The sequence below is a fragment of the Rissa tridactyla genome, chromosome 2 (assembly GCF_028500815.1).
Source record: "Rissa tridactyla isolate bRisTri1 chromosome 2, bRisTri1.patW.cur.20221130, whole genome shotgun sequence".
Lineage (NCBI taxonomy): Eukaryota > Metazoa > Chordata > Aves > Charadriiformes > Laridae > Rissa > Rissa tridactyla.
In genome coordinates this window covers 113,826,115-113,838,799 of record NC_071467.1, presented here as the reverse complement: position 1 = coordinate 113,838,799, position 12,685 = coordinate 113,826,115, and the positions used below count along the sequence as shown (strand labels likewise).

The window sequence follows — 12,685 nt, the reverse complement described above, 5'->3', positions numbered from 1 at the left end:
TTAAGTTTGTTGTCAGAAACAACGCTTTATGCAGTGCAGAAAGCGCTCTCTGGACTTGCTGATCGGAGATATGCAGTTATTCTAGGCTTGTAGACCATTGTCTCATTGGGTTGCTTTTCTGAGTCTGGGATGTTAATAGTAATGAGTAGATAGGATGTAAATGGTTCTTTCTTGGGTTCTTGCTCGTTCTTCCTGTGAAAATTCACAGCAGAAAGCACCTTTTTCTTTTTTTCTTTTTTAAACCAAAAAAAGAGTAAAATTTAAAAAAAAATGAGAGATGCTGACAACATTTCAAATGAACCACCTCTGTACATGGAATCCATTTATTCTGATTTCTTTGTCTGCTAAAAGATGGTTTTAAATTCTAGGGTTTTTTTTCTCCTGTTCCTATCAAAACAGATACTACCATAACTGAGTTCTACATGAGCTGATAATTTCCCCGTTGAAGGTATTTTTCAGCTACCTAATAACACTTCAACAAATTCTGGCAGTACTTAGTGATTACTGACTAGGACTTCTTTTCCAGTTTTGTCTCTTCTTTTCCAGTTTTGTCTCGTAGTCAGGACAGAAATAATTATCCACTACCCACTGCAGGATCTGGTGGGATCCATGCCCTCGAACAGCAATGGTCCCGTGGTTTACATCTCATGGTTTTGTGAAATAAGTTATTGGCATCGGAGCATCTGGTTAAGCCTCTCCAAAATGAAATAACATGTTGTTTCTCATGAGAATGCGCAAGGAATGAGCAGGCACAGAGGCTATGGTGCTGTCCAGCCGTGGCTGAATGGTGCTCGTGTAGGTCATGATTGAAGCACAGCAATGAAATAAAAATTTGGACTATGAATGATAATTGTGTTGCATATGGATAAGTGAGTGAGTTTGATCTCCTAGGCAGCCAGTCCAACACCTTTTGCCAGCAATAGATTTGCTTAGAAGAGAAAACCAAGACTGTCATAAAAATATGTTGTTCGTGCTCTGAAAAGCAATCAGCTTGTTGCTGCTTTTTCTTTAGACTGGCTAACCCATTGTGAATGGTTGTACTTCAGCTTTCTTACAGATTGCAGTTGTGATATTTTTTAATATTTTTTTTCTTCCCCTGGCAATACTGTGAATGTTTTTAGATTGTGATGACAAATGCTCCTTCTGGGAGTTTCTGCACTAATAAACAATGGCGACAACAACTTGCTCTATTTCATGTTATAGCTTCAATTTTAATGACTCATGAGGCACAATGAACTTGAGCACCGGTCTGTTCATTGACAGAGCTTAAAGACACCAAGGACTGAAGTGACTAGTAGGTATCATTAATCAGCCACCTTGTTGCTATGTCAAGCAGTGATGCGCTTTGATGGCCGTTTTAAAGAAAACTCTAAAAGCCGGACCAGAAGAATTCATCTCCAGTCCTGTCCTAAAGCTTGCCAAAGTGAGGGGCTGGAAGGCTGACAAACACCACAGCTTCCAGAAGTGAGAGCTTTACCCCCAGAGCCTGAAGGACTCTGCCCTCAGCGTGCACAGCAGTTGCCCAGAGGAGGACGGTGCTGGAAATCATGCAACGTCAGGGTCCGTCTGAAACGATCGATGGTCACAGCTACCTCACACCACACGCCTGGAAGCGGTGAATATCGGTGTGGAGTTACAAGGATACATGGAATAGATAGACCTCTTCCGTTCTTAAAGCGAGGTATGAATTAGCTGGAGACCCCAACAGTTTGGCAGAGCATTCGTGTGAGGAAAATCCTAAAGACCTGACGCTTTTTACTCTTTTTGTGACCAAACCTGAGGAAGTCTGGTGATGGCAGAAACAGCCTCTCCCAAATCTCTTGGAACTTTCCGAACGACCATTCCAAATGCGTGTGATTTAGTTCAGTTTCACTTCACCCCCATTCTCAGCTGGATGGTCTGAACACTGGGAGTGCACTGTCCCAGTTACTCTGTGTATGGGACCCTATGGGCAGGCCAGTGCTATGCTTTTTGTCAGTGTCCTTGGGAAACTGCGAGAGACCAGTGACAATCAACATCAACTCTCACCTTTTTTATCTCTAGAAAGCAATGCTCAGCCTTTACTTATCAGCATAGCCTTGACACTGTGCTCTCATCTGAATTCAGAACTGAAATATCTTGGAAGGAAAATATCATTAAAGCTGAATTTGCCTCATCATCACTTGTCCAGTAACCTTCACTTGGGAGGAATTTAAAGAAGAGATGTAAAGATATTTCTGAATTGCCACTTTATTATCCTTTAATGCTTCAATTAATACTAACACATTAATAAGAGTTGTGCAGTGGTTAGGCTTGGGCTCCTGTCTCAGGTGGTTTGGGGACAACTCAGAACAGTTAAAAAAAAAAAATGACAGAAGGTGGTACAGAATCTCGCAGATGTTTGAAACCTGCAGGGAGTTTGTCACATCACTAGCAAAAGCACTTTCCTCTGCCATGTGCAGCTGGAAAGCTGTGAGTTGCTCTTATTAATCCAGTGGTAGAAATATGGATGGCTCTGAGAAACCTCGCACACTGTCTGCAGACCTGCACACAGAGATGTGGCTGTAAAAGGTGTAGGTGGAAGAAAAGATGACAAATTTCTTCAGTTCCTTCATCTGAAAGGAGGTGTTAGAAGTTGAAAGAGAAGCAGAAGCAGGAACAACATAAGCTAAACCATATGAAATTGTCTTGTCCTCTAGCATAACACTTCAGTAGGGCTCTGATTAACATCTGGCTTGCCATATACTGAGAGTGGATGAGGGACTTGCTTGGTGAATCAACAGGTTAACTTCTATGTGCTGAAGAAAATGGGGAAAACAGGGTAAACAAAGACATGACTGGCTTTTTCTGAGGCAGACTTTGTGATGTCTGCATATATGTAACTGCCCATTCTTAATTTGGAAAACTGTTTAGTTATAATAAGAGCAGACTTTACAGCATTCACCTGCTTATTCTTCCAGCTGTTTGCTGAAAGGATGTAATTAGGAGAGCATGTTTCTTCAAAGCATCATACGCACATGGATTCAGCAAAAGCTTTCAATCTGAATTAGGAATGTGCTACCCAGGCATCAGGTTTTATGATGGGTTTGTCTCCGCGGAAGGATCTCAGCTTGAAGAACAGACATGGAACATTAAGGAAAGCATGAATTCACTAGGAAGCATAAAAATGTAGTATTTTTGCTTTGAACTAAAATTGTTAATGTTTAGAAGTGACGTGCATTTTCAGTGGATTAATAAAAGACATCCATATTTTGGTCAGGAATACACAGAGGAATTTTTCATTGCTACTAGATTTGTATCAAGGGAAAACAGAAAGACACCAAATGAAGTTAGTTTAACTATACTGTTAGGCATTACTCTTCTGTAGGAAAGATATCTGACAACCATTTTGAATAAGAAGGCACTTAAACAGCCATAACTATGTAATACAGCTTTTAATAAATCTGTGTGTCAGTTCAGCAGTGTTTCCTGATCCGAGGCGTGTTTCCCTTGAACGAATATAGGTTACTTATATTCTTCTGAAATTGAGTTGGAGCTTAGCTCACTGAAAAGTAGAAAGCTTGTTATTTGATCAGAAAAATAGCTATCACAGTTATTAGGTGTTAGCTGTCTCTCAGATCTGAAGAAGGACTTGCAAATCTAGAAGTGCATCTTCTGGCTCTATGAGTTGAACTCCCGTGGATTTAATCTCAAACAGAGGACTTAACTGCTGACACATAGACACATCCTATGTTGTCTCACAAAACCATGTGGCCTCTGACTTCAAAAGGGCATGGGTCTTCTGTATCTCTTGTGTGCCAGCCCACTGCAGATGCTTTGAATGCTGAGGGCACTTCAAATGTCTGGACATAGATTTGTTTAGGTCACTGGTCAACACCCTTGTCGCTGTGTCAATTCAGGCTGAAATACAGTTGCAGACTGGGTTTTGCTGAATAACCAAACAACCTCTAGATGCTATAGAGACATCTTAGGGTCACTATCAGGACAAAGGTATTATTTAAATGTTTTCCTGTTACTGTAGTATCAATACATAGTATTGGAAATGTAATAGTAATGGGAAATGTGATCTGTGCGTGAATACGTGTTTGTAGGCAAAGAAGAGAAGGAGGAAACGAGTGGGCAGTACTGGGAAAGCAAGGGTGGATTGTAGGGCTGCCCAGCTTTGTTGCATGACATGAAAACCAGTGCAGGTTGCAGTCAAGGCTGCTAAGTGATTTACTGGAAATCAGTTTGATGACTTAAGTGGTTTTCCAAAACATATCCATATCCGACAAGCAGTACCAAACTATGATGCCTAGTCTAGATGAGAAAAAGATGGGTTTAACGCATCATATACCTCATCTTAGTGGGTGTGTTTAAAAGTCTTTAAGAGGACTCTCCAATGCAAAGAGAAACTCGGAATTCTCTTGGCTGGCCAACACGTGGAGACGAAGTGTGCTCTGTCTGCTCTGATGGTTTAAAACTTGTTAGCTAATATATATGTTTTCGTCCTGTTATTTAAAAACCATTTTGTCCCAACTTGTATATAGCATTACTGTCTGTTTTCAGGGCTCTTCCAAGCTAGTGTGAGAAGATACTGGCAAAAATTTTGTGGGAAAAGCAAGAAACTTTCATCTCCGAGAATACCTCTTAGGCAATTATAATGATGACCACCACCTTCTCACAAAGTGAGACACAGCAAATTAGTGAATGTTGATTAAACGCTATTCTGGCTGGGAGTGATTAATTTTTAAAAGCTGATGTTTTTGAAACAGAGCTTTTAGGAGGAGAACTGCACAGTAGATAATTGCTCAGGTCTAAATGCAGCTCTGTGACTGTATGAATGCGCAGAGATCACGCGGCATTTTCCTCACACACCAAGAGTGTGCACGGTGAGAAAGCTTCCGGGAGATCATCTTCTCAGAAACGTTCTCATTATATGCTTACAGTCATCAGTGAGACTAATGGTTGTGCCTGAAGACACCATAAAGCTGTTTTGCCTCTTGCCCTTTGAGTAAGTTAACTGTCTTCCTTCATACTGACTGTTTCTAAGCCACGCTAAAGCATGCTTTGTGGACAGCACGCAACCTTTTTTGTAGTGTGTGGATACAGCTTGGTGACTACTCAAAACCTCTCACTGATGAACATTAGCCTTGGTGAGCAATGGAAGAAACCCATGCAAAGAATGCGTCCCATGCAGCATTTTTCCCCTCCCCGTGAACTACTTACTCTTGCATGGGACTGCAGCACCTCATTCTGTCACTTACTAACAACAGCGGTGACGTATTATTTTTCGCAGTGCAGAGAGATAAAATAATCTCATTGTGGTAAGTTAGCTTGAATTGTCACTTCACGTTGCCATTCCTGAGACATTTGTTCAGCGTCTGTTTACTGCCTGGGTCTTATCAACACTTCCCAAGCTGTACTGTTTGGAAACCTTAGGCTTGAAACTTTGCCAGTACTGTTGAATAGTTCCAGTAATATTTTTTGTTACCTGCTTTTTGACTTAACGTATGCCACAGGCCACATAGAGAGTCTTATAAGGATTCAGTGGCTTGATGCTGGTATCCTAGCCAGAGGACACAGCTGTAATAAAAGGGGAAAAACAACCTACGCAGCTGGGTATATATTATCAAATAGAGCAACTGTATAGGTCTTCGAAGGCTCGAACAGCTCATCAACTAAAATTTACAGTGTCCTGAATGGAAATATGTACTTGTTTTAAAGTTGCACTGGTTCTGTTTTTCAAATAGAAATGTTATCGTACGGTGTGAATCATCGCGGAGAATAATAAGCTCCAGACCTTGCAGAAGGGAAGTTATGTTTGCCCTTTCTGGAAAAAATGCATTTGCAAGGAAGTATTGCGGTTTAGGTAGCGTGACCTTGACAAAAAGTCGTTTTTCCCCTTTGCTTTGTGTGATATGTTTAACATTCCAGTCCTCCTGTTTGTTAGTTTGGGATAATCAGCAGCAGGTTTGCAGATCTGCGGGAGCTGTTTCAAATGGCCTTAGGTTCGCTTTTAGCGTTAGTTCAGAGCATGTCTAAACCTTAGCTAAACGGTTTATTAAATTTGATAGGTCAATTTTTATCACTAATTTTTATTTGTTTATAGTTTGTTTATAATCGTTAATTTTTTAAAAAATTGTTTAAATTGTTTTAATTTGTTTATAATCATAAAATTTTTTTAATCTTTCCTTATCTCATATTAAAAAAAAAAAATTTTTTTTAAATCCCCTGTATCTACTGCTGATCTAGTAAGATATCTTAAAAATTGGGCTGCTGGATGTTTTCCACTCACTTGCCTGTTACGTTATAAACTAATGTTATGTAACAGAAGTAAATTAGAGGGGAAATATTTTGTTGTTTGGCACTCCTCAGATTATGAAACAATGTTTACTTCACTTAAAATACTGAATCCATTCCAGGCATGAGTAAAACTTTGAAAGGTATTATTTATGGAAAGAAATGGTAGACTTCCTTCATATTTTATGGAAGGATGTTTAAAATGTTAAGGGTCATCACTCAAACCCTCACTTAAACTTCACAAGGGGCTTGAAAGACTTTGTTTTTTCATTTTTTTTCCCCTGTACACATGCACAAGGACATCTAATAGTCAGCATTCAACTTGTTAAGAGTTACGTCTCGTGTCTTGAAAAGTACAGCATATGCTGTTCAAGCCTTTATAAAAGCGTTCAGACTCTTTTCTTTTCCTACAGAAAGGTATCGTGATAAATGCCGGAGAGCTGACGGACTTTCTTTATTTCAGGACCTTGTTATGGGAAACAGTCGTCACATTTCAGCGACTCCACAGTCTGATAATTCACGTACGGTCAGTCACTGTGTGCGTGTGTGGGTGTGGAGCGCAGCGGGGCAGGCGAAGGCAGGAGGGCAAAACTCTCGCTTAGGTTTTTGACAAGAGCCTGTTTATGTGCCTTTACAGAGAAGGAAATAAATAGACAGGGTGAAACTCTGGATCTTAAAAAAAAAAAATTCCACTTATTTGAGCAACATTTCCTGTTTAAGCTTTTGAGCTGATTGCTAAATGCCTAATTCACATTAAACGTGTGCAACCAGCTCTCTTAGGCTAGGCTTTTGGAGACTGCAGGTCTCTTCTCATCTCTCTCTTTCTGTCCTCCATCCTGGCCCCCACCTCCCATGGGCTATGATTAGGACCGGATGGGAGGACTCTAAAGACATAAACTCTCATACCATCTACATGATAACTCAAATGCCAAGATGCTCAATCAGAAGAATTGTACCTTAGGCCCATATTCTGGCCTCATGCTGGAATGATTGCAAAATAAACCTCCAGATAAGAGGATATTTTACTTCTGAATCATGAAACACAGGTGCAAATGAAGGCTGGGGTGCTGAGGTGTGGGGATGGCGCTAAGGCTGGAGTTGGGGTCGAGCAGGAAGAGTACCACCGTGCCTGCCTGTCTCTAGACATACTGCCTTTTGTTATTCTCACAGTCCAACGTTTCTGTGCACAGCCTGTCTCACACTTCAGATGTCTTTTTTTCTCTGTTTTCAGTTAACTTGGTATATGTACTGAGTTAATTATCACAGAGATAATTGCTGAAAGGTAGACTAGCTTTCAGGGTGGAGTTACCTGCAACTAATACAAGCGTTTGAGATTAAACTGTGGCACAAGTGCTGGGTTAGGTAAGTAATATGAACAGTTCCCAGCCTGAAGAGAATTAACAGTCTAAACATGACAGGTCTAAACCAGCAAGTCACAGTGGGAAACCCTGAGGAACAAATGAGAGGAATTGGAGGAATTATTGCTTGCCACGTTCTTGCTATGAGTTCAGTTACAGCCTGTTTAATATTATTAGGGACAGTTGTTTTCACTACACTGTTCGGCTGTTAAGTGCTTAGCTGATTTAGTGAACAGCTCTTGTTAAGGGTGGAATTCGTCTTGCCTAATTGTATTTGTCTGCCAAGGGGAGACTTAGTGGAAGGTGACTCTTCTGCGAGCGACTGTAGAGGAAGCTTAAGGAGAAAACCTTGGAGAAAAGAGTAGACATCTGTTTAGATGTTAGGTCATGGGACTCCAGCCCTGCTTTGCCTTGCTCAGTTCTACAGGCATATATATGTGTATAAACAAAATAACACAGGCTGTGGAGTCAGGACTATGAACCTGACCTTATCTCCCATAAGACACGTTGTGCATTTATTAAGGAATTGTTTTGTGGAGTAACTTAAGTGTAGGAGTGTTATCCTAGTCTAGTTAATCGTAGATTATCTGGAGTTTACTTTTGTGCTTATTTGTCTTAAATATAAGCCTCTTTAACACCTCTGTCTCATGTAAATGCATGTAATTCTTACTAAAAAGGAAAAATGTACATAATTGCATGCACAAGGATAAATTTATCTACCTCTGACTACCACCTTTTCCTTGCAGACAGATCTGTGATTGCTACTGAATTAGAGGATTTTTTTCCCCAGAGTCTCAGAGTTCCTCAGGTTGGAATGGACCTGAGGAGGTCCTTACTCCAATCTCCTGCTCAAGACAAGCTCAGCAATGAGCTCAGACCAGGTTGCTTGGGGATGTATCCAGATGGGCCTGGAAAATGTCCAAGGATGGATCCTGCACAAACCCTCTGTTCTGCTACCTGGCTGTCCTCAGGCAGAAAAAATTCTTCACCTGTGGTTGGCCCTCTAGTGCTCAAATCAAAAAGTTAGCCTTGACACCATGCAGAAATACCCTGGATTGCCTGAATTCAGCCACGTTGCCATTTAAGCTGCTCCTTCAGATAGGGGGCCAACCCTGCTCTTTGTTTTCCCTGCCTACCGTTCCCGAAGAGTGCGTATACCTGGCCATCCCAATATGCCAGTCGTGCAAGCCATCCCACCATGTCTGTTATGCCAACTATGCTGCAGTTCTCTGACTGCATGTGGAGCTTTAGTTCCTCCTGTTTGTTTATGATGCTCACGTGGATGAGCAGTGGTAGGTAACAGTCTCAGGGCTGGAAAAGACTCAATTTCTTTACCACATCCCAGAGAAGCAGCAAACCTGAGACAACAGGTCAAACCAACAGAAGGATTTCACTCTCCCTTGCAGGAAAGGGTCTCCATCAGCTATCACTCCCATTTTCTTTATGCAAGCACTTGGTTGAGGTTTAGCTGTCTTTGATGCCCCCCCGTGATTCAAGGTGACCTTTCTCCCCTGTTTCCTGAATGAGAAGTGAAGAAGCAGCCCCAGCCGTCTCGCTAACAATGACAGGTTTCAGTCTTCCCCCATCTTGTGAGTTTTGATCCCTTGAGGGTAGCCTCTAGATTTCCTTCCCACCTTGCAACACAGGTTTTGGATTCTTAGCTCTGCAGGGTCTCTGCAAAGACCATATTGATCTCCTGTTCATCTTCCCTGATGGTGTGCATGCTCACCTCTTCTCACAGCTCCTTCACCACGCAGTGGAGTGCCACAACCACAGCATACTTCCCACAGAGGAGGAAACCACTGTTCCCAACCTCGGGGAGGGGCAGCAAGCACTTCTTGCAGCCTCAAACCTGAACGGTGGCATCCTTGCTCAGTAGTGCTGTTTGGCTCAAGGCCCCCAGTGTGCCAAGGCCACTTACTTCAGATGGCGTTGGAGGCCACATGGCACACCACCACTGTTTGTGCACAGTCCTCAGCAGAGGTTCTGACCTCCTTTGCACTCCTGCTGCAACAACTGCTGGGACACTGTTAGCAGTGCTTTGCTGCCTGTCGGTTATGTATAGCTTCTGCCAAGCAACAGTTGAGATAGGTGCTTGGCAGTCCTTGATCAGTGGTCTGTTGTAGACAAAAGCTACTGGTACGCCCAAATCAGAAAGCAGCCAACAAAGGCTGACTGTTGGAGCTGGCAGAGGCAAAAAGCGTACAGCAGACTGCAGAAGTTAACCCTCAACAACAGCAACACGAGTTTTGCTGAAGTAGTAGTCTGGAAATTGCTACAGGTCTGTTAGCTGCCTCTCTGCACATTTGCAAATGTTCTGTTCTCTTCTATCCTGGAAACTATCTTGAATGCAAAAATAAGTAGCTGAATAGGTGCAAGGAGTGGAATATCCTAAAAAAAACCAACCCTATTCTTGATGCTTATGTCAAAAGCTATTTATAACGAGCCCTATTGCGTTATCACTGGCAAGTGATGAAGAGATGATATAGTTTTGTGATTACTGTATTTCAAGATGATGGATACGAACAGGAAGTGTGCATATAGCGCTCATGGCAGGATATATCCGTATTCCATATCTGAGACATTGATTCTCCCACTGCATTGAGCAATGAAGTCTCTTACTGCCTTTGGCTTGACCAATTGGGACTTTCAGCTTTCGTCCGTTACGATTTTTGCTGCAGTTAATCTGCATTAATGTTATTTAACTGTGGTTGCTCCTGTTGTGTTACAAAAGTGAACAGATATTGCAGTGTGCAGCACTTCTCAGTGCCTTTGGCAGGAAGGAGTGGATCTGATATATCCCGTGTTAATAGATCTTCCTCCAAAAGTTAGCAAATCGAGGAGAGGCAGACTGCCCACGCTCTTTAGAATTAACATCCCTATATTGCTTCTAGACATTCATAGCGCAGGAAATTTATAGCATTTTTTGAGTTTCAAGTGCATCCCGTTCTAGGATAGCATAGGCTCTTCCCTTCCCCCTGAATTCTTGCAAATGTCATTATTAATATCTTTGCAGTGAGTCTCTGGTATGTGTGAACAAGTTTATGGTTTTGCAGTACTCCACCGCCATTCAGAACAATCTCGCTGCAGCAAAAACAACGCACAACATTGTTTTCAGAATTTTCCTCCCACTTCAGCTACAGTCTGTCTCTAGTTTATTGCCTCTGACTAGACTTGATTCGGTACTTGAAAATTTTTCTTAAATGATATAGAACTCTTTTCCAGAATCGTATTGGTTAAAATGGAACTTCTGTTGGGGGGGAGGGGTGAGGGGGAATAAAATCTGGTTTGGGACAGCCCTGTGAAGGGGCTTAGGGGAAAGGTAAGTTGGAGGAGACTGGCTGGGTGGTTAAGTTACTCAGCTGACATACAGGAAAGTCAAGTTCAAGCATCTGCACTAGGTTGTCATTTTGCTTTCACAACATGTTGAAGAGAGCTCGATTTCATTCCTTGTTGGCATTAGAAGTAAACTTCTGGAGCCTCAGTTTTCTTTTTTTGGTCTTTCTTTCATGAGTCATTATTCTTGTTTTCCAAACAGCTCGGTCCATGGTAAACTGCTGAGCTTTTCTAGTTCTGGTACAAAATGGTTGCATCACGTATGTATCAGTCTGAGATATGGACTGTGAATATTCTTCAGGTGTGTGCAGTGTAATTTCTTCTAGAGCACAGTGGCAATAACTGGCATATAATGAAGGCAATGAGTATCAAAACCACCTGGATATCCACTTACCCTGGCAGAAACTGGTGAAATAGCCTTTTTGGATTGGCATTAGACCTGTATATATCTTGCAAGTAGTTCATAGGTTATAGGCCTCTTAACTGAGCCTTGCCTTTTGTCCCCTTTTGCATGGGGCTGCTGACTCTGGACAGAACTCCTGGGAGGGTAACTCAGTATGCAAAGGTAGTCAGAAAGCAAATGGATGATGGGACATAATATTCAAAAGATTGAAAAGCACTTCTGGGAAAAGATGGGCCTCCTGCCCTGCGAATATTGCATTTCATGGTCACTCTCTGTGATATAAAAAGTAGAGCCGACAGAAGAGGATTCCACAGCCTGGTGGCAAAAAATGATGAGGCTTCTGTGTGAGGAAAGATTAGAAAGACGGAGACAATTTTATTTAAAGATGAGATAAATCAGAGTTGGATGTTTTGGTGTTCTAGAAACAGCTGTTAAGATAGAGCGGGCACTAGCTCTGTCCTGTAGTATAACGACCAGAAGAGGGGAAAGTAATTAAGAGGAATTCTTTCAATTTCGTAACCGTGTCCTATCAAGCTGTGTATTTGTAAGGCAAAAAAGTTCATTAGGGTTCAAAGTGGTGCTTGCTGGTTCTACAAAGAATGAGAATATTTGCAGCTAATTTATATATAAGAAGTCTTTTCAGAAGGCCATAAAGTCTGTCCATACTGATGAGCTCTGCACTTTGCTATATAAGCAGTTAATTATACCACAGTTTGTAGATATGCTCCTCTCTGAAGGGCAAGATGTGCCAAGTAAGAGACACAGATATGCAGTTCAGCAGTCAAATGTTTTTCCTAAATCTGTGTCTGAAAGTGCTATAAGAAAGCCAAGTCAATAGAGAAGTGAATGAGGAACAGCAAGATTATATTGTACCAATGTTAATTTTACATTAAGGTATCCGGAACTGCAGCGTGAGAATTCACCCCTAGGGATTGTTGAAACCTTTTAAGATGATGATGGAGACTCCATTAATATTCTGCACAATTTTTCCAGAGTATATTTAATTTCTTTTTTTTTTTTAATCTCTCTGTTAGAGTAAAAGACATTTTTTATATTTTTTTTCCTTTTCAATATACAGGATGATTAGAGAAAATGAACTCCTCTTCAATAACTGTGTATTGTTCGTTGTCATTCAGATACGAATTTGATTCAGCTGAGTGATTTATAAAGAACATGTGTGTGAATCCCAAAGTGAAATGTATTTCTGCAGACTGATCTAAAATATACTCTTATTTTGTTAATTGGAGAAAAGGAGAAAAAACCGATGAGAAAAAAGGCTGGCAGCTTGTTGAAAATCACAAATGATCCTACACTATTTTCATTTAAT

General features: G+C 41.3%; 1 protein-coding gene across 8 annotated transcripts in view; it reads left to right on the top strand.

The window, feature by feature from the left end:
• The window catches only part of PDE1C (phosphodiesterase 1C), a 315,435-nt gene that overhangs the window by 140,290 nt on the left and 162,460 nt on the right, over positions 1-12,685 (top strand). For 2 of the 8 annotated variants that reach the window (XM_054189654.1, XM_054189655.1), the window contains one exon: positions 6,725-6,787. The exons of the other annotated variants lie outside the window; for them this stretch is intronic. In XM_054189654.1, coding sequence (XP_054045629.1) covers positions 6,725-6,787 — 63 coding nt within the window. The remainder of the gene's footprint in view (positions 1-6,724; positions 6,788-12,685) is intronic. 8 annotated transcript variants of the gene reach the window in all.